Raw genomic sequence first — 26,134 nt, forward strand, 5'->3', positions numbered from 1 at the left:
AGAAAAACAAATCTATAGATATATGAATATTTTTATATTTTCCATAGATTCTATAGATATTTTTATATTTTCCATAGATTCTATAGATATTTTTATATTTTCCATAGATTCTATAGATATTTTTATATTTTCCATAGATTATATAGATATTTTCAATAGATTCTATAGATATTTTGATATTTTACATAGATATTTAGATAAAATTGCCATAGATTATATAGATATTTCGATGAAATTGCCATAGATTCTATAGATATTTTGATAAAATTGCCATAGATTCTATAGATATTTTGATAAAATTGCCATAGGTTCTATAGATATTTTGATAAAATTGCCATAGATTTTATAGATATTTTGATAAAATTGCCATAGATTATACAGATATTTTGATAAAATTGCCATAGATTCAAAACAGATATTTTGATAAAATTTTCATAGATTCTATAGATATTTTGATAAAATTGCCATAGATTCTATAGATATTTTTATAAAATTGCCATAGATTCTATAGATATTTTGGTAAAATTGGCATTGCCACAGAAAATTAGTTTTATATAATTTTTTTAGAAAACTGTGAAGTTTCGACAGTCTTCGCGTTTCTTCCCAAGTTTCTGTTAAGTCGAAACCAAACCATTCTATCGATTATTTAGAAATTTTGTTAATATGCTATATACAGGGTGTCGAAAAGTTTCAATAAGCAAGTTGTAGAGCATACTCGAAAACTATTAATGGAATTGGTGTGGTGGAAATCGGACATTTCGTCACTGAAATATTTGGTCATGAAAAACAAACAAAATTGAAACTTTTCGTCTACCACGAAGCGTTCAAAAACGAACACTTCTAAAACCGTGAAAAATTTCACGATTTTTTTGAAATTTACAAATAACAACGATCTCCCCCGAGAGAGTACATACTGAAAATTTCCCATTTCTAGAAAGTATAGGTTTTGAGAAAAATGCCTGGGCCGATCAAATGCAGACACCCTGTATACAGTTCTATAGACTTTTTATATACATATAACTGTGAACCAAACATATTAATAGATACTATAGATTTTCGATAAATTTTTCTATAGAATTCCGGTTACAGTTCTATAAAATTTTTATATATAACTGTAATACTATAGATGTTCGATTATTTTTTTCTATAGAATTCCGGTTACAGTTCTATAGAATTTTTATATATAACTGTAAACCAAACATGTTAATAAATACTATTGATGCTCGATTATTTTTTTCTATATAATTCCGGTTACCGTTCTATTGAATTTTATTAAAAAAACTATAAGGCAACATGTCTTTACATTCAATAGCTGCTCGAGTAATTTTTCTATAGAATTCCGGTGAAAGTTCGATAGAATTTCTGTAGAAAATATTTGCAAGGGTTCCGCGATGTCTGCGCCGTGTCTGTAACGTCAAAATGAAAAATAAAAATTGGTAGCTACGAAATCACTTAATAAGTCAGCGCTCTACTTGATCGTCGCTTCGTTTTGGATAATTATTTAATAGCCGGATAATTTTTCGGAAGTTTTGGGGTAAAGGATGATATTTTCGGTATGAAATTGGTGTTTGGGGAGATCGGGGGGCATTTGGACCTCCGTTGGGGAAACTCCTCGGTAATTAAGGGCAGTACGAAGCGCCTTTGATAGACAATTCGACGCGATCTCTATTACCTCCCGCTTGGTGGCGGTAATTACCGGGTACTCGCGGAACCCGGCAATTACCAAGTCTTCAGTTCTCTCGCTCGAACAATATTATACACACCAGCACGCCCCCTGTCGTCGTCGGATATTTTAATCCGCTCTTTGGTAGTCGTTGTCTCGCCTAAGCTCTCTTTTGTACTTATTTTCTTGTAATATTCTTCGTTTTAATACAGAATGTCCCATTGACTGTGGTACCACGAACTTATTTAAGCTTATTTGAGAACCTACAGACTCAATGACATGATGTACTACCTAAGCTCCTCCCTCCTTCGGAAATGCTCCATTTTATCCCAATTGTATCTAGCGTACTAAGGAGCTAATCGAACTTTTACGTAACTAATTTAGTTAGTTCAATAAAGATCAATTTTACCTATTTAAACTTGAATTGGATCATAATTTGCCAAATAGTTGGTAGGTTCTCAATTATTTTGTGAAAATCTCTCCTCGACCTAAGAGCTCGTAGGTTCTCACTATCTAAATACGTTCTTTATGAAATTTTTTGCTAAGGCATTCTTTAAAGTTATGCGTTTCAACAGACCATTTAGAAATTGGGAAATGTGAAAAGTTAATTGCATTTATTTTATTCGACTGTTTTAGCATCCCAATGGTCTATTTTAGCAGGTCACGAAAATTTACAACGCCAAACGTCTAGAATTTTTCCAGAAGGTCCCAAAATTGTTTAACAAGCTGGAACGTCAAAAGAAAATATAAGATGAACTTTGGTTTTATTTGGGTAATGCAGGATACGTGACTTCGAAAGTGGCAACGTGTAGCCTATATTGCTTAATTCGTGTAGTGTTGTCCAAACACGGAATTCGTCGTCGTGTGTCCTTCGATATTGAAATAAATATTTTTGGTAAATTGTTTAATTGGGCTTAGATGCCAGGAGAATCTGTCTGTGTATTAGATTAATATTTATATTCGGGACACACGACGACGAAATGTGTGTTTGAACATTAGTACACCAGACTGGCCTGCATGTCGTTATTGTTTTATCGTCGTGTACCCTGCTTTACCTCAAAACGACACAAGTGAAGTTCCAAACAGCAGCTGCAAAATTTTTTTATTGACTTTCTATAAAATCTCATGCCTATATATTCTATAGAATTTTTTATATTTAATTCCCAATGCATTTCTATAGTATTTCTATAGAAAATTTTGTCCTTTTTAGATAGAATTCGGAATGCATTTCGATAGTATTTCTATAGAAAATTAATTAATTTTTAAATATAATTTCGATAGTATTGCTATAGAATATTTAGTTATTTTGATATAGAATTCAGAATGCATTTCGATAATATTTCTATTGAAAATTTTGTCATTTTTAGATAGAATTCAGAATGCGTTTCGGTAGAATTTCTATATAAATTTAGTTAGTATAGTTTCGATAAAATTTCTGTAGAAATTTTAGTTCTACATAGAATTCCGAATGAATTTCTATAGTATTTCTATAAAAAGTGCTGAAATTTATACATAGAATTCCGAATACATTTATATAGTATTTCTATAAAAATTGCAGAAGTTTTTACATAGAATTCCGAATAAATTTCTATAGAATATTTTTAAAAGAGAACCAATTAATTTGCAGACGCCTACCGTGTTTTCATTTTTCGTGAGATATAAAAAGTTACCGTCTATTTAATTGAAGCGAGTTAATCTTCGATTAAAGAGAGCTTTCGCGGACAAAGGCTATTTATCCTGAATACGTTTATCTTATTTTAAATTTGTGAAAACTAATAAAGGGTGAAATTTTTCCAGATGTGGTGACAAAACAAAACCTACCGTTAAAATAGTGCGTGCGTCAGACGAGGTATATTATTAACCGCCAAAAAAAAATTAATTGCGCGTCCCGGAAATCGTCTACGAATCGCGAGTGTTGATTGGTCACGTCGCGCTCTGACGTCACATCCTCGCGCGCGCTTCTTCGTCGAATGACCCTGCTGCAGCCGTCGTCGATGGATGTCAAACCGGCGCCAGCGATTGGCAAGCGGCTCAGCAAGCGACTGAAGGCCAAAGGGGGCGGAGCGGCCAACAACCCGGCCCACGCGGCCGCCCAAGCCATCGCCATCTTGGCCGCCGGAAACGGAACCTCCGGCGCCAAGGGGCTCTCCACCTCGGCGCTCGGCAAACAGCTGTTGCAAGGACTCTTGGCCAAGACCCTGTTGAGGGGGGCGAACGCCGCTTCGAGTGGGCTCAGCATCACGACGCATCTGCCCTTGCCCTTGCCCTGGTTGGCCCTGCTCGTGCAACTCACGGGAGCCAATAACAGGACGGCCAAGTCGTTCGTACGTGTTATTACACTCTTATTTTGTATATTTATATCTGCTCGTAAACACATTAATTTTATTCATGTTATCGCTAAACTCACTATTTATATTCATTTCGTACAACCATAAGTGTATAATATTTTTGCATAAGTGTGACACTTCCTATTCTTCGCAAAGGTTTTACTGAGAGCTATAAATCACAAGACAGACTGCATTACGGGCTAATTTAGTTTAGACCGTGTTTCTATGACCTAATACATCCATCCAATGTCCCCCGGGCAATTTGGTCTGGCGCTGACCATCGACAAATTCAGTTTGTCTCCTCTTAATTTGATTTGTAGTTTTTTGTCGGTACTATTTTTGTTTGGTAGTTTGTTTCAGAGGTCGTCGTTAATTTAACTCAAATTTCCAGTGACTTTTTAACCTAATAGTTTCAAGTAGAGGCTTAGAAAAATCTTTAGAATATATCTACAGAATACTTAGCATACATCTATAGAAAATCTTTAGAATATATCTACAGAACACTTAGCATACATCTATAGAAATCTTTAGAATATATCTACATAATACTTAGCATACATCTATGGAAAAATCTTTAGAATATATCTATAGAATACTTAGAATACATCTTTAGAAAATCTTTGGAATATATCTACAGAATACTTAGCATACATCTAGAGAAATCTTTAGAATATATCTACAGAATACTTAGCATACATCTATAGAAAAATCTTTTGAATATATCTACATAATACTTAGCATACATCTATGGAAAAATCTTTAGAATATATCTACAGAATACTTAGCATACATCTTTAGAAAATCTTTGGAATATATCTACAGAATACTTAGCATACATCTATAGAAAAATCTTTAGAAAATCTTTGGAATATATCTACAGAATACTTAGCATACATCTATAGAAAAATCTTTAGAATATATCTACATAATACTTAGCATACATCTATGGAAAAATCTTTAGAATATATCTACAGAATACTTAGCATACATCTTTAGAAAATCTTTGGAATATATCTACAGAATACTTAGCATACATCTATAGAAAAATCTTTAGAATATATCTACATAATACTTAGCATACATCTATGGAAAAATCTTTAGAATATATCTATAGAATACTTAGCATACATCTTTAGAAAATCTTTGGAATATATCTACAGAATACTTAGCATACATCTATAGAAAAATCTTTAGAATATATCTACATAATACTTAGCATACATCTATGGAAAAATCTTTAGAATATATCTACAGAATACTTAGCATACATCTAGAGAAATCTTTAGAATATATCTATAGAATACTTAGCATACATCTATAGAAATCTTTAGAATATATCTATAGAATACTTAGCATACATCTACAGAAAATCTTTAGAATATATCTATAGAATACTTAGCATACATCCATAGAAAAATCTTTAGAATATATCTACAGAATACTTAGCATACATCTATACGAAATCTTAGAATATACCTACAGAATACTTAGCATACATCTTTAGAAAATCTTTGGAATATATCTACAGAATACTTAGCATACATCTTTAGAAAATCTTTAGAATATATCTACAGAATACTTAGCATACATCCATAGAAAAATCTTTAGAATATATCTACAGAATACTTAGCATACATCTATAGAAAAAATCTTTTGAATATATCTACATAATACTTAGCATACATCTATGGAAAAATCTTTAGAATATATCTACAGAATACTTAGCATACATCTATAGAAATCTTTAGAATATATCTATAGAATACTTAGCATACATCTATAGAAAAATCTTTAGAATATATCTACAGAATACTTAGCATACATCTATAGAAAATCTTTAGAATATATCTACAGAATACTTAGCATACATCTATAGAAAATCTTTAGCATACATCTACAGAATACTTAGCATACATCCATAGAAAAATCTTTAGAATATATCTACAGAATACTTAGCATATAGCTATAGAAAATCTTTAGAATATATCTACAGAATACTTAGCATACATCCATAGAAAAATCTTTAGAATATATCTACAGAATACTTAGCATACAGCTATAGAAAATCTTTAGAATATATCTACAGAATACTTAGCATACATCCATAGAAAAATCTTTAGAATATATCTACAGAATACTTAGCATACATCTATAGAAAATCTTTAGCATATACCTACAGAATACTTAGCATACATACATAGAAAATCTTTAGAATATATCTACAGAATACTTAGCATACATCTATAGAAAATCTTTAGAATATATATCTATAGAATACTTATTAGTTTAAATAACTAATAATAACTGAAGTATTACTTTTTTTAAGGTTTTCATATATGTGTAGAATACTTTAAAGCACTTCGTAAAATATAGAACAGCTGTAATGAATTTCTATAGAAATTTTCGTTGGTTTTTGCGGGGTACATACGGGCATAAATGACGTTATAAAAGTGAATAAGCCGTAATTAAATTTATCCCGTTCCTACAAAACATAAAAATCTGCTTTGGAAAAAACTGGCGTAGATGGCGCCACAAATAAATACCGACGTATTATCTAACTTTGAACTTTAAATCTACAATGGTATATACGTCCCTTTAACCTACTTTATAAAGTTCGCCGAGAAAAGTTATGGCCACCAAAACTTTATTTATCAAATTGGGTTTTTGGAAGTCCGTAGGTATCGGTAGTAGGTATAGAGGGAAAACATTTTTATATATTTTTGGGAGGCTGGAAAACAATATTACAGAGCCCATTCTGTTGATGGTCAAGAAGTAAAGGGAAGCATTTCTTTGTTATGACCGCCACGCTATTTTTTTATTGTCTTTGCCGCGACTACTTTCTCAAAAAGCCAGCGGCCATTTTGATTTTCCTAGCGTTGTTATAGGCGGTATATCCCCAAGATGGCGGCTATCGTTCGATAACGCCGCGAAATTGGTCTATTACGGAATGTTCTAGGCCTTTTCCCTAGCTGGGAATTTAATATAGCAAATGGTAGGGTACCGCGGAGGAATGTATGCCGGCTCTCCAACGCTATTATTTTTCTATTTATTGGGCCGTCTGAAGTATAAATTTCTGGGGAGCAGTCAAATATTGCATTACATAAAAAAAATTGGAGTAAAAACTCAATTTTATTTTGCGCTTTTTGCGCAGTTTCCCTCTCTCTCTAAAATTCCTTCCCCTCTTTTCCCGTTTCACCCCCCCTTCGTTTTCTGGATGCTTCGCTGTATGATTTTGAAGTATATGGCACGGGGGGGGGGGGCGAAGTGGGCTTTACACGAGGTGGGAGGGGGGGACCGGGCTGAAACTGAATCGAATTTTTGGACGCTATGGCCAACCCCTCCCTATACCCCATCGTCCAGTGTCTAAGGTTTCAGAGTGCGTATACCGATTTTCACAAAGTTAGCGGATATTCGAGATCGTGTTTCCTTTTTTTTAGCTTTCGCCTTTCAGGGTTGATTGGGGGATGTGTATGAATTACGTTCCGTTGTTGACGTAGTTGTTGGTGTGGGTACTTTTAAATTTGTAAGTGCAATCGAATCCCTAAAAGCATTCGCGTATTTTATACGTGGGTCAGTCTTTGTCGGAAAATCGTTAACTGGTAATTTCCGTGTACCGTTGTAGGGGCTACGTTACGTTTTTCCAACTGGTAATTTTCGTCTACCGTTGTATGGTTGACATCACATATTTATTTCCAACTGTAATTTCCGTGCTATATCGAATTTCTATAGAATTATGATCGAATTGCTATAGAATTCTACTAAATTCTATAGAATTGTTATTGAAATTCTATAGAATTATTCTCGAAATTATATATAATTCTACTATAAATTCTCTAGAATTATTCTCGAAATTCTATATAAAAATTACCTACATTTCTATAGTCTGGAGGAATTAGAATTAAGTTTTCTATAGCCATGAAAATTCAAGAGGTTTTGCCTATATAAATATTTTCACGGCGCTCTATAACGTGTAGAAAATCCTAGACTTCCTATGAAGTTCTATAAGATTTTACAGAAATCCCACAGACAAATATTGTCAAGTGCAGAGCTTTTTTAAATATAAATTATTAGAATCCGGAGTAGCGTTCCCTCTCGTAGGTGAAGCTTTATTGGTGCTCGGCCGCCTTGTTTCGATCTTTACACGAGAGAAATCTGGGAGCTTTACCCAGCTCTTTATATTTCAACATATAGGAGAGGCTGTTTTTAGAAGTAGTGTCGTCTCTATCCGCTAGGTGACGCTGCCCCGGGAGCTGTGGCGCAGGAGGATGGGGACTTTGCACGCGCCATTTGCGACGAGCTAAAACATTATTCAGACATTGTACCGGAGTCATTGCCGTCTTTTCCTGGTTAGACTTTTGCCATTTCAAAGTCTCTCTTTATATCACGCTTGGCTAAGACTAGATTTTTAAATAGTTTTTTCTTCCGGCGTGTTAAATACCGCTACATCTAGACCAAACATCGAAACCAATCTCATTTCATATTTCTGCCAGTTGGACTTTTAAGCTATCGTTCGACAATTTTTTTAAAGATGTTTTTCCAGTTCATTAATTACGCTTATATGGGACTTAAAATGTTTTTTACATTATTTTATAAGGTTTTCTATATCCTATAGAAAGGTTCTGTATGATTCTACAGCTCTCCTCTTGAAAGGTTTTGTAGATTCTATAGCTCTCCTCTAGAAAGGTTCTGTATGATTCTATAGCTCTACTATTGAAAGGTTTTGTAGATTCTATAGCTCTCCTCTAGAAAGGTTCTGTATGATTCTATAGCTCTTCAATAGAAAAGCTGCTATAAAGTTCTTTTAGATTCTACAGAGTCTATAGCAAAGTTTTATGAGAAACTATAGAAAGTCTATAGCAAAGTTCTATAAGAAAGTCTATAGCAAAGTTCTATAAGAAAGTCTATAGAAAAGTTATATAAGAAAGTCTATAGCAAAGTTCGATAAGAAAGTCTATAGAAAAGTTATATAAGAAAGTCTATAGCAAAGTTCTATAAGAAAGTCTGTAGCAAAATTCTATGAGAATCTATACAGTCTATAGCAAAGTTCTATGAGGAACTATATAAAGTCAATAGTAAAGTTATATGTGGAACTATAGAAAGTCTATAGCAAAGTTCTAGAAAGTCTATGGCAAAATTATATGATAAATCATAGCAAGTCAATAGCAAAGTTCTATGAGAAAGTCTATCGCAAAATTATATGAGAAATTATAGCAAGTCAATAGCAAAGTTCTATGAGAAAGTCTATGGCAAAATTATATGAGAAATTATAGCAAGTCAATAGCAAAGTTCTATGAGAAAGTATATCTCAAAATTATATGCGAAATTATAGCAAGTCAATAGCAAAGTTCTATGAGAAAGTATATCTCAAAATTATATGCGAAATTATAGCAAGTCAATAGCAAAGTTCTATGAGAAAGTATATATCAAAATTATATGAGAAATTATAGCAAGTCAATAGCAAAGTTCTATGAGAAAGTATATGGCAAAATTATATGAGAAATTATAGCAAGTCAATAGCAAACTTCTATGAGAAAGTCTATGGCAAAATTATATGATAAATTATAGCAAGTCAATAGCAAAGTTCTATGAGAAAGTATATCTCAAAATTATATGAGAAAGTATATCTCAAAATTATATGATAAATTATAGCAAGTCAATAGCAAAGTTCTATGAGAAAGTATATGGCAAAATTATATGAGAAATTATAGCAAGTCAATAGCAAAGTTCTATGAGAAAGTCTATGGCAAAATTATATGATAAATTATAGCAAGTCAATAGCAAAGTTCTATGAGAAAGTATATCTCAAAATTATATGAGAAAGTATATCTCAAAATTATATGAGAAATTATAGCAAGTCAATAGCAAAGTTCTATGAGAAAGTATATCTCTAAATTATATGAGAAATTATAGCAAGTCAATAGCAAAATTATATGAGAAAGTATATCTCAAAATTATATGAGAAAGTATATCTCAAAATTATATGAGAAAGTATATCTCAAAATTATATGAGAAATTATAGCAAGTCAATAGCAAAGTTCTATGAGAAAGTCTATGGCAAAATTATATGATAAATTATAGCAAGTCAATAGCAAAGTTCTATGAGAAAGTATATCTCAAAATTATATGAGAAAGTATATCTCAAAATTATATGAGAAAGTATATCTCAAAATTATATGAGAAATTATAGCAAGTCAATAGCAAAGTTCTATGAGAAAGTCTATGGCAAAATTATATGATAAATTATAGCAAGTCAATAGCAAAGTTCTATGAGAAAGTATATCTCAAAATTATATGAGAAAGTATATCTCAAAATTATATGAGAAATTATAGCAAGTCAATAGCAAAGTTCTATGAGAAAGTCTATGGCAAAATTATATGATAAATTATAGCAAGTCAATAGCAAAGTTCTATGAGAAAGTATATCTCAAAATTATATGAGAAAGTATATCTCAAAATTATATGAGAAATTATAGCAAGTCAATAGCAAAGTTCTATGAGAAAGTCTATGGCAAAATTATATGATAAATTATAGCAAGTCAATAGCAAAGTTCTATGAGAAAGTATATCTCAAAATTATATGAGAAATTATAGCAAGTCAATAGCAAAGTTCTATGAGAAAGTCTATGGCAAAATTATATGATAAATTATAGCAAGTCAATAGCAAAGTTCTATGAGAAAGTATATCTCAAAATTATATGAGAAAGTATATCTCAAAATTATATGAGAAATTATAGCAAGTCAATAGCAAAGTTCTATGAGAAAGTCTATGGCAAAATTATATGATAAATTATAGCAAGTCAATAGCAAAGTTCTATGAGAAAGTCTATGGCAAAATTATATGATAAATTATAGCAAGTCAATAGCAAAGTTCTATGAGAAAGTATATCTCAAAATTATATGAGAAAGTATATATCAAAATTATATAAGAAATTATAGCAAGTCAATAGCAAAGTTCTATGAGAAAGTATATGGCAAAATTATATGAGAAATTATAGCAAGTCAATAGCAAAGTTCTATGAGAAAGTCTATGGCAAAATTATATGATAAATTATAGCAAGTCAATAGCAAAGTTCTATGAGAAAGTATATCTAAAAATTATATGAGAAAGTATATCTCAAAATTATATGAGAAAGTATATCTCAAAATTATATGAGAAAGTATATCTCAAAATTATATGAGAAAGTATATCTCAAAATTATATGAGAAAGTATATCTCAAAATTATATGAGAAAGTATATCTCAAAATTATATGAGAAAGTATATCTCAAAATTATATGAGAAAGTATATCTCAAAATTATATGAGAAAGTATATCTCAAAATTATATGAGAAAGTATATCTCAAAATTATATGAGAAATTATAGCAAGTCAATAGCAAAGTTCTATGAGAAAGTCTATCGCAAAATTATATGAGAAATTATAGCAAGTCAATAGCAAAGTTTTATGATAAATTATAAAAAGTCTATAGAAAAGTTTCGGTAAGGATGTATCTATCTCTTAAAGGCATTTAGGTTAAGTGTTATTCCCGAAACAACTTGAAATAAGCGTTAAAGTGACGCAAAAGCGCATTAAGTTAAAATATTTCCTTCGTTTCGCCGAGACATTATCAACGTAAGCTAGTGGACATTAAAAGTCGCGAAAGAGACAAAGTCAAGTTTCCCAAATCTGATTAAACATGACGCATTAGGTCTAAAAATGAGAGTATACGTTCGTTGATGCTATTTTGCCGGCACCATTAAGGTTTGTCGGGAAAGAAGATGAACGCCATCTACAAGCGCCTTTTCGCAACAACACGTTCAGGACAAATATACGTAAAAATCCTTTTTCGGCCATTAAAGTTTTAGAGCGGTGCTATGCGGAGAAGTCCGACGGTCTGTTTGCGTACGTAGATTCTACTTCGGAGTTAAAGTCGTTAACGTTGGAGGGTCGGCTTCGCTTCGCCGGCTTTCCTTTGATGGTGGCTTGTTGCGGGGCTGCCGAGGACCCCGGGGGAGTTGTATTCTTGGTGACGGGGGTAGGGGAACGGGTCATTGCGGGTGTATAACCCCCCTCTCACGAGTTGAATAAATACGGTGCGACGGTGAAAGTGGGTCGAGGCCGCACTCGGTATAAAAATATAATTTAACGTGTTTGCTGTGTCGCTGACAAGATGGAATTACGACGGGTTTACTTACGAGCTAGAACTGGCTTTCAACCAAGGGGAGATGATTGTCCGTTTTTTGAATACATTTGGAATTATGTTTCGGCTAAGAACAAACGTAAAGTTTAACCATTTTAAATCGGTCAAATATTATTATTATTATTATTATTATTAGTATTTATCATCATCAAGTTACTTTTCTATAGAAACTTTCTTTAGAGTTTTACAGAGGTTTTTTTATAGAAGGTTCTATAGACATTCCGTAGAATCTTATTGAACGGTTTTATAGAATCTTATAGAATGTTTCCATAGACTTCTATAGAATGTTTCTATAGACTAAGATAGAATCTTATAGAAAGTTTATATAGACTAATATAGAATCTTATAGAAAGTTTATATAGACTATATAGAATCTTATAGAAAGTTTATATAGACTTATAGAATCTTTCAGAAAGTTGGTTATAGAATCTTATAGAACCTTTTTCATAGACTTTCCGTATAATATTATAGAACGTTACTTTAGACTTTTATAATCTTACAGAACGTTATTTTAGACTTTTATAATCTTATAGAACGTGTCTATAGACTTTCCATAGAATCTTATAAAACTTTTTTATAGACTATTCTATAGAGTGCTTTACTAATATTCCGGAGAAAATACAATATTTGTGGATTTATTCAAAGTTATGGAATTTCCCCAATTTCTATAGATTCTATGGTTCTCAATTTGTATTTGCTATGGAACCCTAAATTATCCACCTAATTCTGGTGGAAAACCAACTCATTTTATTTACTTGTCTTGAAAGACTCTTGACACAAACAAGAAGGCCGCGCTGAGAATTCACGGAACCCCTGTGACCCTTTTGACATTATTGTTGTTTTTCAATTCAGATAGCATTTCTGTAGAATTTCTATAGAATATTTTTATAAGAACGTTTGTTTTTAGTTCAGGAAGTATACGAATAGAAATATTGTAAAAATAAAATTTTGAATCGTCCTGAATAACTTACAGTATTACCAAAATTATATTAATTTCTTCCAATACTTTAATTTCATATTCGTGTACCAACTGCAGACCTGATACTGAGTCACATTTCTCACTCAAAATCAATTTTTTTTAAATCTGTCACTAAACGTCACTTTTCCCAAAATTAGTTACTATTTATCACTTCTTCAAAATTTTAAGATTTCCTTTGCATTGAACTTTAGACAGCTGTTTTACAACCCTTTTTTTTAATAATAAAACAAAATCAAACTCCGTTCGCTTTTAATTTTGATTTAATTAGCTAATAAGCGGTTGAAAAAAAGCTATTCAAAAGAAAATAGATTTAAAAAAACTAGTCTAATTTCGTCTTTTCTAAAAACAAAAATGATATAACTTCCTATGGTTGTATAGTTACTACTGTGGTTGTGTAACTAGTTCAAAAACGCAATAAAACAGTATTTCTTTACCATTTTTGGTAGATTTTCAGTCACTATTTAGTCACTTTTCGGTTAAAATTTTTAGTCACTAAACTCTACTGTGTAAGTGAGTATCAGGCCTGTGTCAACGCGATTTAACTTCGGATAAATCGCTTAATATTGACCCCGAATTATAAAAATAGCTGGTCAAATTAACCACGCCTACCACGCACGACGTAAGGCCAAACGTCTCAGTTTTTAATTTAAACCGAGCTTCAAACAAAAGAGTACTTTACAAATTTAGCGGGGAGAACTTTTAACCTATTCATTAAGAATAAGTTCTGTTAATGAGCGGTAACCCACGAACCCATGGTGCGAGAGCGGGTACAGACTTCCCACCCTTTTAATTTTAAATTTTAAAATCAATGATCGAATTAAGAGAGTTCCAAAAAAATAGATTGTGAATTTGAGAGCGTAAGGGAAAGGGGGGGGGGGTAAAGTAATTAGGGGATCATGCCCCCTCAACCATCCATACAGCCCTAGAACTAAATTGGGTTTTCCTCTGCCCCTTAAAAAATTTGTTGGTTGGGTTTCTTTTTAAATATCGCTCGAGACAAAAGATGAAACCGTGCCGCTTTCGCGGTAAAAAATTACTCAATTAAATTCGGAGGGTAATTAAAAACAAGAAAGGGTTGCGGGGGGGGTCACCTTGGGCGGAATAGCGTGCTTTTCTTGTTCAAGGGTGGCCAGGGAGAATAACCTCTCCAACAAATTAAAGGCTTGGCCGTGAAAACCACTGCTCTGAAGATCGATTAAAACGGGAGAAAGCGAACCAAATTTCGACGAATTTACGGCGCCTTATAAAGCGCGGTTTTCGTTGTTACAATTTGTATGTTTAATTTGAATTTCCTTTCTTGGTAGTTCAAGGATATATTTTGTTGTTTAGGTGTTAATAATAAGACAAATTTATAATAGTATTAATTATAGTATTATTATAGTATTATTAATAGTTCATTGTTTATTAATAACTATTAGATATTTTTGTAGGTTTGGTATTTCGAATTCTGGTTATTTATATTACAAGTCAAATTTATTTCATTTTTATATTATTATTAATAAAGTTAGTAAAAAGACCAGTTTATTCTATTCACTGACCCGTTTATTCGATAAACTATTGGTCACTGGTTGGGCACAAGACCAGTTTATTCTATTCACTGACCAGATTTTTCTATTCACTGACCAGATTTTTCTATTCACTGACCAGATTTTTCTATTCACTGACCAGATTTTTCTATTCACTGACCAGATTTTCTATTCACTGACCAGATTTTTATATTCACGGATCAGGGACCAGTTTATTCTATTCACTGACCAGTTTATTCCGAAGCCATCAGTTACTGGTCTGACCCAAGAATAGCTTATTCCATTCACGAACCGGTTGATTTATTCAGAAATCAAATCGACGTTTCAACGTTCACACTTTTAAAAAAAAAATCTATTTATTTTTTCTTTAAATCACAATGATATATTTGTTATTTCACAAATAGGAAATTTATATCCCTATATAACGTTACGGGGATTACCTTGATCGTCAGATTAAGGCCCTTAAATATCTCAGGGTTAACTTTATTTATGGAAAGGCCTACCACCGCAATTTCGATATGTAGCCGGTATCTCTTTATTGGGCGCCTGCTTTGTTGCGTGGCGGGGGGAGGGGGGGATATTGTATCCGCCCCCCCCCCCAAAAGCACATCTCGCAAAGCACCCTAACGATAATGTTTTTCCCTTCGCCATCACTCGAAGACTTATAACATATATGTGTCGAATCACACGCGCCACTTTGGTTCAATGGCTAGAGAGGTACTTTTTTGTTCCTCGCTGGTGCGCCAGGGGTTATCCCGATTTGATGGGCATCGCTTTACTTAATCCCGGGCATTCTTTCTCTCTCGCGTGTCAACCGATAACGGCAGATCATCATCATCTTCCGCATCCTCCCGATCTTCATCCCGGAGAACATCTCTTTCTTATTTTCGCCCTTTTTATCCCCCAGCACCGCGATGGTGCTCTTACCCGCGGAAGGATATGTATTTGCCTATTGTGGTCTCGAAACTGACTCCGGTTTTTCGTGGTTTCAGACTGGTCAAAAACCGGTCCGAAACTGGTCATAAAGTTATGAAATACTTCTACTAAACTGGTCAAAGACCTGTTCCAAAACTGGCCACGGATTGGTCAAAGATCAGTCTTAATCCGGCCATGGTTAGTCCGGCCACGGATTGGTCAAAAACCTGTCTTAATCCGGCCACGAATCGGTCAAAGACCGGTCTTAATCCGGCCACGGATCGGTCAAAGATCTGTCTTAATCCGGCCACGGATCGGTCAAAGATCTGTCTTAATCCGGCCACGGATCGGTCAAAGATCTGTCTTAATCCGGCCACGGATTGGTCAAAGACCTGTTTTAATCCGGCCACGGATCGGTCAAAGACCGGTCTTAATCCGGCCACGGATCGGTCAAAGACCGGTCTTAATCCGGCCACGGATCGGTCAAAGATCTGTCTTAATCCGGCCACGGATCGGTCAAAGACCGGTCTTAATCCGGCCACGGATCGGTCAAAGACCGGTCTTAATCCGGCCACGGATCGGTCAAAGATCTGTCTTAATCCGGCCATGGATTTGGTGAAAGACCGTTGCCAAACTCGTCAGGATTTGTTCAAAGAACTGTCCCAAACTGATCATGGATACGTCTATCCCGCAATGGCCAATGATAGGTCCTAAACGAGTAATATTACTCAACGACTGATCCTAGACTGGCTAACGACCGATCCCATAACGACCAAATAAAACCAATATATCAATGGAAAATAGCGGAAATATCTGTTTTCCAGATATCGTACGAACCCTTGTAGGAGCGTCAAGTTGGCAGAACTCTGATCAACTTGACGGTACGCTGGCGCCGGGTCCAGCCCAATCTTGTTATCGCTCTCGATCGTAGCGGGTTGTTGATCCTCGGCATCGGAGTTTCTACAGATGACGCCTCACGCAAACATTATTCCAGAGAGCTATTCTCGTATCCGACGGACCGACTTCTAAAACCTTGTAACTCGAAAAAATCCAGTTTTCGAAACCTTTTCACGAATGATTAAAATTGGCAATACATTATTCCCGATCAATTAAAATTAAACCTAAAAATCAAGTTATAATTGGAAAAAGTTGAGGTTATTAGTAGAGTTCATGGCTTCATTGTATTTTAAAAATATCGTAAAAGGCGAAACTTACGTAGTGTTGTAAGTCGGAAAATTTTCCGCGGAAAATGACCAAGGCCTTTTTTTCGGAAAAATTTCCGTATTTTTCCGAAAAAATAAAAAAAAGTTTTCATTCCATGATTTGTCTAATATATTGTTTGCAAATTGAAATAAAGCGGTATTTTCGCCTCATTTTTTCGAATCTGGAAGTAAAACTAAACCTATAGACTAGTTTAAACTGATTAACAATGTAACGCTATTAAGGTTTTGTAGTATGTTTACTGAACTTAGACATTTTATATCGATAAAAAGTTAAAAACATTAAAAACCCTTAAAAGGTAATTTATGTTTCAAATTTTTATTTTTCCGATTTGCGGAAAATTTTCCGGAAACTTCTGGAAAATTTTCCTCATTTTATTTTTCCGGGAAATTAACATCCCTAGGCGAAACTATAAAGTCCAGGGTGGCTGAAAAGATGGTAGTCACGTGACTTTTTGCGCCATCTACCCTAAGAAATACGAATTATTATTCATTTTATTTTGCTAATGGCGGTTTAAATTTTAATCGATTCATCTAAATTATCTCATTATTATTATTATTTAAAACATTTTGTAAAAGAAAGGTTAAGTTAATTAGCTGTTTGCAGTATCTGGAAGGAATAATATTTTCTTTACCGTCGCACGGTCAACTATGAGCACATCGAAGTTGGCTGTGAAATTGTAGTCACGTGGTTTTGTTTTCCCATTTTAACAAGTTGGTTAAGACCAGATTTACTTTATAGTTTCGCCTATTTGAAGTTCATATAATCAAAAGTGACATAATTATCAAAAGTGTGTCAATCGACCCTCTTACTTAATGAACGTTACGAGCGAAATACAAGTTGGGAGGGGAGAAGGGAAACGATGCCTGGGGGAGGGAAGGAAGTTAAAAACAACAAATTACGCCTCGTAGTGAGGAACGGAGGAATTAAGTAGCACTGGTCAAAGTTAGTGTTTTTTTTTATTTTTCGTCGTTCTGTGGAGATGCTATCGCCATCTACCTACGATATAATACCATAGACTAAAAAAGAGCCAGAAAGGGCGACAATAAATAGTCTTTTATGTGGTCGATCTCGAGCCGAGCATTCATTAAACCTTTAGCATACGAAAGTACAGGGATTGTCACACTTTTGGGAATTATGTCACTTTTGATATAATAAAATAAATAATAAAAATATCAATTTATTTCAAACCAATAATATCGTAACTTCAATTAGTGATTGTAGATTAAATTAATAATTAATTATTTTAAAATTAATTGACTTATGCCAAACAAATAAAATGGTAACTTCAATTAATTATTATAAATTTAATATTCTTTTATAAACAAAAAAACTATCGTAACTTTCAGAAACATCCAAAATTCCGAAATTCTTATTTACTAAAAACAGAAGTAAATGAACCGAAGTTATTGAAATAGCGCTCAGTATCGGAGGGCGTTTTCCTTATGAAAATGTTGTGAAAATCGAGTCAAGTAAAAGCTTATTTCCATCCCCGTCTTTTGACACGATAAATTGAACTTGGGAATTGTTGGTATAGCTATTTCTATGTAAATAAAATGGTTTCATAAAAACTTTTTTTCAGCCTAGGAGGGCGCAAAATTTCAAATTCGAGGTCAAAATATAACTTAATAAGGAAAACGCCTCCAACATGGGGAGTATAGCAGTCTGATAACTTCGGTTTATTTACTTCTGTAAAAATAATTTACTTTATTTTGAAACCTTAATTCGCCTTTCTGCCACCAGGGTAAACAGAAGCTAGGGAAGATTGGTACTAGTTACGTTAATAGCAAGTCGCAAGTTGTCATGTTACAGAATTACAATCAAGTTAGAATGTAACACAGAATGAAGACAAAGTTAGAGTTACAACCTTTTTAAATTCAGCTAAGAAATTCTTCTGAGAACCAAAAATATTATCTGTCGTGTCTGTGTTTTAAAAGGGCGGTTAAAGCAAGTGTAGGCTCGACGTCAAGAAGCTCTTTTTTCAACAGATGTCGCTATCGTCGACATCAAAACAAGATGCTTAAGCCACATTTTGACCCAAAATGCGATAATTATAGCTACCCCCACGTGGATTGGATCGTTTTTAAATTGGTCAATAACATACATTACAGCAATTATAAGCAATATTTTTACATGGGATATATAATTTACGTTAAAGTCCTCAAAATAGTGTATAAGTTGTTTAAATATAATACTCTACAATGGCTCTCTGGAGACTTTATCATTTGGCTATTTTGTATTTAACTTCCTTGGCCATTAATAGATGGCACCACGCTCTCCATTAAAAACGCTTTTTTCCGAATAATCGGATAGATTCATGGTCATCTCTAATAACAGGGGCCTTTCCATAATACAGGTGGCAATGATAGAGCCGACAGTTGCTTTAAGCAAAGCGCTCTAGAAGTTTTAACAACAACGTCGACGTTCGAAAAGAAACATTTTTTAAAATCGGTTAAGTGCGCTTTCAGAAAGTTTCAGTTGCCGGCTAACGCACTCGAGTACGTTTGCAATCGAATTTTCACCAATCGTACAGTTTTAGCTAACCTAGGGTACACGAAGAATTGTAAACGTCGTTTGAACAATACCAAAACCGGCGTAATGTAAGGGTATGAGTGTTGTCGAAATACAATTATTCGTTTCGTCGTGAGTCCGGGTGTACCGTGAATGTCCCTCTTTTACGAAGTCGGCCATTTCATTACAGGCCTAATTTAAAATAGTACGGCAAGGGCGCCTGCACGTGCTCATCAGCTCGAGACGTCGCGTGCACTTGACCGCGTGAAGCGGCCTTGCACGCACTATTTGAAATCAGACTTGTAATAAAATGGCAGCTCTCACAAATAAGGATATTAAAGAGTGTATACTCGTACGTATTTCACCAAATTAGTCTTATTTGTACAAGGCCTAGGTGTATTTCAATTCAAACAAGTATTTACGCTTTTTAACAAGTACGCTGCTTGATAAATGATAAGTTGTCATAACTAGAAAACAAAATTAGGTTAAAATCGGGGAAATGTCAGGGAATTTTAAAAATTAATCTGAAAATCAGGGAAATGTCTGTGAATTTGATAAATTAGTCTAAAATCAGGGAATTTTAAAAATTAGTCTACAAATCAGGGAAATGTCAGGCAGTTTCAAAACGTAATCTGAAAATCAGGGAAATGTCAGTGAATTTTAAAAATTAGTCTAAAAATCAGTGAATTGTCAGGCAATTTTCACAATTAATCTGAAAATCAGGGAAATTTCAGGCAGTTTTTAAAAAGTAATCTAAAAATCAGGGAAATGTCAGGCAATTTTAACAATTAATCTGAAAATGAGGGAAATGTCAGGCAGTTTTAAAAAGTAATCTAAAAATCAGGGAAATGTCAGGCAATTTTAACAATCTGAAAATGAGGGAAATGTCAGGCAGTTTTAAAAAGTAATCTGAAAATAAGGGAAATGTCAGGCAATTTAATTTCGGTTGTAAATAGAGAACCTTTTCTAAAATATAGGTTAATAAAAACAATTGGCACAAAATAAGTCAGGGAAAATCTCCGGAGATGGTCATGGAAAGCCTGAAAAAGTCAGGGAATTTGAATGTGAAAAAACTGTAGCAACCCTTAATAAACACATCCTTGTCTTAATTTTTTTACTTTTGCAAATGGAATATTTTCGGGTATTATTTTAAAATAATTTAGATTCCGAATTTCCCTAATTCTTGGTCGTTCTTCACTTTCGAACAAGACTTAACACCACGCGCTCCTAGTAACAAATATTTATTACCGGTAGTCCTGTTTCCATAGCAACGATTTTATCCGTTTTACGAAACCTTTCGTTGTAAACGTTGTAAGGATGGTCTCGCCATAGAGCTATTATGTTATTTCCTTTGAACATTATACAAAAAAGGTTTCCAGTCTTGGTAGCACGGCCTGTAAGGAAACCAGAAAAGAAGCGTCTTTCTTTTGTGCCAAAGAGGTATTGGAAATTCAATTTAGCCCCCTTTTTATTCGTACCCCTGCGAGGTAGCTCCCGAAAAAGCCAGAGGGGCCCCTAGCTAGGGCTCGTTCACAAATTATGTCCAGGCTGCTTCCGTACCTGCACGAAAATTTCAGGGTGTTTTAAGAAAACTAGAGTCAGGGAATTTTGAGAACAAGTAAAAAAGTCAGGGAGTCTTAAGAACAAATAAAGTCAAGGAATTTTGAGAACAAGTAAAAAAGTCAGGGAATTTTGGGAACAAGTAAAAAACGTCTGGGAGTCTTAAGAACAAATAAAGTGAATGCATTTTGGGAACAAGTAAAAAAGTCGGAGTTTTCAGAACAAATAAAGTCGGGGAATTTTGAGAACAAATAAAAAAGACAATGAATTTTGACAAGAAGCAAAAAAGTCGGGAAGTTTTGAGAACAGGTAAAAGTCGGGGAATTTAAGTTTACTTTTGCTTTTTTATAACTGCTATAAAAATTGTTATTTATATCTTTCGATGATTTTTCAACCCTTATAATATATATAAAGTGGTAGCTGTGCTATTTCCAAACCGTTCTTATGGGTAATCAAATAGCCGGCGAAACCCATTTTATTGGTCAGAGAAGATTATGTTAGCCAGTATGTTAGTATGATTTCGTTTTCTAGAGGTAAAACTAAATAAAATGGCTTAATTTTTAATTTAATTTAACCATTTTTAATTTCATTTAACAGTTTTAATTGAATTGAATTTAATTTAATAAGTTTTAATTGAATTGAATTTAATTTAATAAGTTTTAATTTAATTTAATTTAACAATTTTTAATTTAATTTAATTTAACAATTTTTAATTTAATTTAATTTAACAATTTTTAATTTAATTTAATTTAAAAAAAATTAATTTAATTTAATTTAATAATTTTTAATTTAATTTAATTTAACAATTTTTAATTTAGTTTAATTTAACAATTTTTAATTTAATTTAATTTAAAAAAAATTAATTTAATTTAATTTAATAATTTTTAATTTAATTTAATTTAACAATTTTTAATTTAGTTTAATTTAACAATTTTTAATTTAATTTAACAATTTTTAATTTAATTTAATTTAATTTAACAATTTTTGATTTAATATAACTATTTTTAATTTAATTTAATTTAATTTAACAGTTTTTGATTTAATATAACTATTTTTGATTTAATATAACAATTTTTGATTTAATTTAATTTAATTAAACAATTTTTGATTTAATTTAATTTAATTTAACAATTTTTGATTTAATATAACTATTTTTAATTTAATTTAATTTAATTTAACAATTTTTGATTTAATATAACTATTTTTAATTTAATTTAATTTAATTTAACAATTTTTGATTTCATATAACAATTTTTGATTTAATATAACAATTTTTGATTTAATTTAATTTAATTTAACAATTTTTAATTTAAGTTAATTTAACAAATTTTCATTTAATTTAACAAATTTTCAATTCATTTAATTAAACAAGTTTTAATTTAATTTAACAATTTTTAATTTAATTTAATTTAACAATTTTTAATTTCAACAATTTAAAATTTTGCGTAAATTATAAGCGCTGTGGGGTCTTTGAAATAGGCGCTAGCATAAATTCTTCGCGTCTTGTTCCACGCGCTCTTTAATATTTTACCCGCATTTTTTTTATTTCATGGAGCACGCGCGAAATCGCTCGAGCCTGTTTACGCTAAAATATCAAGACGCGCGTGGAACTTTTTAACAAGTTGAATAAGACATAGAGTTTATGCTAGCGTGTTTTGATACTCTCCGTTACTAGTGAAAGGGTAGTGTCGAGATTTTGTGACCGGCCCCTTATCTGCCAGAGAGAAGAAAGTTGGGCACCCTAATAGCGATAACTTTCTTCAAAGGTAGCGCAAAAATATAAAAGAACTTCCCCCCAAAGGTGGGCTGAGGAACTATTTTTGACCGTTAAGACAATCGCCGGCAATTTCATCTTCTTTCTACCCCCCCCCCCCATCCGCGACCCCCCAGTAACGTAAAGAACTTAGATTGCCTTTTGGCCAAATACGAGGTTGGGTCTGAATCAATTTATATAGTTTTTGTTTTTTCACGCAACGAAATTAAATTTGTTGGTGTTGTGTGACGGATTCTTCAATTAAAGTTACGTTTATTTTCACTACGAAACTGTTTTTGGCTGCTGAATGCTACATGGAATAGAATAATTTTGTTATTTTACGGATAAAGCTAGGACAGTTTAACCTTATGTAGGTTTCGACGTGAAATTAGATTTAGGGAGATCGTTTTAGAGTTATTTCGATCATTACTTTTTTCCTCGAGTTATTAGCTTTACCCTATCCGTAAACACTCGCTGGGGTTAACGGTAATAGTAAGTGTAGGGAGCTGTTGGCTCGCGTGACATGAAGGGCTTGCCACAACCCTCCTACGCGTTGTAAAACGGACACCTGAATTAAAGGCATTAAAAGTCGCTTGATGATTTGGGACAAACGTACTGCCTAGCTAATTATTATTATTGGGTAAAAAAAACATTTTCAGAAGAGGTTTTTAGATTTATATCTAAAGTAATGATAATCGAATAACAGAAATATACTAAAAATAAGATTAAATGATTTATTAAGGCTAATATTAGTGCTTTAATTTCGATTAATTTTTATCCATGAATAAAATAAGCTCGGCTATATTTAAATAATATTTATTTAAATAACCAATAGTTGAATAAAAATTGTAAAATATTTAAATAATCGAAAGTGAATAAGCCTATTATTTAAATAAAACAAACAATTATTTAAATAAAAGACACTTTTATTCAAATAAATGCTTGGTTGCGTAAAAACATAATTAAATAAGTTAAAATGATATTCTTTTTACCAACGTTTTTTAAATAAATCGGAAAATTTGTGGATAATGAATAAATAATTCCGAGCACTAGCTAATATAAACTGGGTCTTGACCCAAATTGTTTAAAATCCACGTAAAATATAAAGTTTATATTTGGTTGAATTCCACGGGTTCTGCTTTATGGATATCCTAAATATAAATTTCAAATTGAAGCTAATTAAACACACAGCCTAATGTAAGAATATTCGTAGATTATTTCGGATTTTGCCATATTGCATTGCAATTATCGATCTAAGTCGAATATGGATCTGAACAATTTTGGACATAATTTTTGTATTCGTAAAATTTTGTTCGTAACTTTTAGGGCTATTATTAAATTTGAAAAAAATTATTCTATATTTAGTACGAAATAAAATATTTACATTACAGAATCTTATCAAACTTTGTACAGCAATGAATGGTAAAATTTAACTATTTTGAAGAACTGTAGCGTTATTTATTGCGTCAGAAAACAATACATAAAACAGGGTTGCCACACGTCAGGGAAATCAGGGAATTTGAATCTGCAAACAATGTGGCAACCATGTAAAACCGAAAATTAAGTATTTAAGCCCTCTTTCGTACGTTAAACGAACTTAATAATAATCAGCTAGGCTAATACCGAAAGCCCATGTCGTCTAGCAACTTATAATGCCATTGGTTCAGCTGGTTGGGTTACAATGCGTAGGAGGGTGGTAGCAAGCCCTTCAAGCCACGCGAACCAACAGCTCCCTACACTTACTATTAACGTTAACCTCAACAAGTTTTTATGGAAAGGGGTAACCGAAGAACTCGGGGGAAAACCCTTTAAACCAGTGCGATGAGAACTTGCAAACTCAACGCGGAAGGATTTGTTCCTATAGTTTTCACCCAGTGCCACAAGCTGGGATCGACCCCGGCACCTCTTGCTGCGAGACGACAATTGAAAATAACCAAAACATAATTAGCGATCATTAAAAGTCCTTGCTGACACGAAATGTTTACTAAATTAAAATTTTTCGCTACTTTGTCGAAGAGCGGCTTTTTAATCTTGTGGCCTGCCAAAGATAATGTTTTAAAGATCGTCCCTAAAATAAGTGATATCGGATACATTAACAAGGCCTCTTTTGAGACGAGAAGCCAAGCATAATCGTCAGTCTCTGCACTTTTGCGTCCAAGGCTTTTTTTAAACCCCGTAACCGGCAGGGGGGGCCTTAAACGGAACTGATACTTTGCTGGCCCCTTGTTTATAGTCAATCTCAAAGTTTCTCGGAAGGGAAAGAGTGGCTATACAGCAAGAATATATTCATGATAATAGAGAACGTGTATGGGCAACTATAATATCTCTATCCGTGATTCCCGGAAGGAGGTAAGATTAAGCCTAGAAATGGGGAGGGGCGTGGTTAAAGAGCCTACCATCATAGGGGGTGTTTTCCCCCATACCAAGATGGACACTATCATATCTTTTTTGAATCTGATAGTTTTTTGATAATTCTATCAATTTTGATACGATTTTTAACCAAAACATTTATACAAATTGATTGCTTGTGGTTCCATGGATTTTTATTGATAGAAATTTATCGGAATAGTGATAGTGGCGTCATATTAAAACATTTGAGAGGAATAAAATTTTTCGAGAAAAGTTACTCATCTTTGATTTTAAAATAATATTTATACGTTGCGGGGTTTAATAAAAAAATTGATTGTGATAGTGATATTGGCGCCATCTTGATGATTTTGATAGGTAAAAAGATAGATAGGCAAAAAAGTGCCCATCTCTGACCCCATATCGGAAGAAAGTGGGGAAAATAATAATAATAATAATAATAATCAGCTAGGCTAATACCCAAGGCACCACCATAGGCCTAAGTCATCAAGTGACTTTTAAAGCCATTAATTCAGGTGGCCGGGTTACAATACGTAGGAGGGTGGTGGCAAGCCCTTCATGCCACGCGAGCCAACAGCTCCCTACACTAACTATTACCGTTAACCTCAATTATGCCTAGAAAGGCATAGGGGCGTGGTTAAAGAGCCTGCTATCATACCGCAGTGCCTTCCCCCCTTTTATTGGGAGAAATTGGAAAATATTACGCCCAAAAGGCGGAGGGGCGTGGTTTAAGAGCCTGCCATCATACCGCAGTGCCTTCCCCCCTTTAATTGGGAGAAAGTGGAAAATATTACGCCCAAAAGGCGGAGGGGCGTGGTTTAAGAGCCTGCCATCATGCCGCAGTGCCTTCCCCAATTTAATTGGGAGAAAGTGGAAAATATTACGCCCAAAAGGCGGAGGGGCGTGGTTTAAGAGCCTGCCATCATACCGCAGTGCCTTCCCCCCTTTACCGGGAGAAAGGGGAGAAAGATTACGCCCAGAAAAGGGGAAGGGGCGTGTCCTTTCTTCCGTGAATCATGAAGCGAACATGGCGCAACCCGTAAATTCTTCTCTCCCCTGAATGCATTCTCTTTTGATGTTGTAGTTGTGTTGAATTGGCTCGATTCCTCCTTTCGCTAGTGCCGAGTTCGTTCG

The 26,134-nt window shown here is 33.4% G+C and overlaps 1 protein-coding gene across 13 annotated transcripts in view; it reads left to right on the forward strand.

Moving 5' to 3' along the window:
- LOC149958979 (CUGBP Elav-like family member 1) overlaps window positions 1-26,134 on the forward strand; it is a 570,682-nt gene that overhangs the window by 390,094 nt on the left and 154,454 nt on the right. The window contains exon 2 of one of the 13 annotated variants that reach the window (XM_090166348.1): window positions 3,461-3,987. The exons of the other annotated variants lie outside the window; for them this stretch is intronic. Coding sequence (XP_090022474.1) covers window positions 3,634-3,987 — 354 coding nt within the window. The 5' untranslated portion in view covers window positions 3,461-3,633. The remainder of the gene's footprint in view (window positions 1-3,460; window positions 3,988-26,134) is intronic. 13 annotated transcript variants of the gene reach the window in all.

Source organism: Leiobunum rupestre, chromosome 2, assembly GCF_980474605.1.
Source record: "Leiobunum rupestre chromosome 2, qqLeiRupe1.1.hap1, whole genome shotgun sequence".
NCBI classification, from domain to species: domain Eukaryota; kingdom Metazoa; phylum Arthropoda; class Arachnida; order Opiliones; family Sclerosomatidae; genus Leiobunum; species Leiobunum rupestre.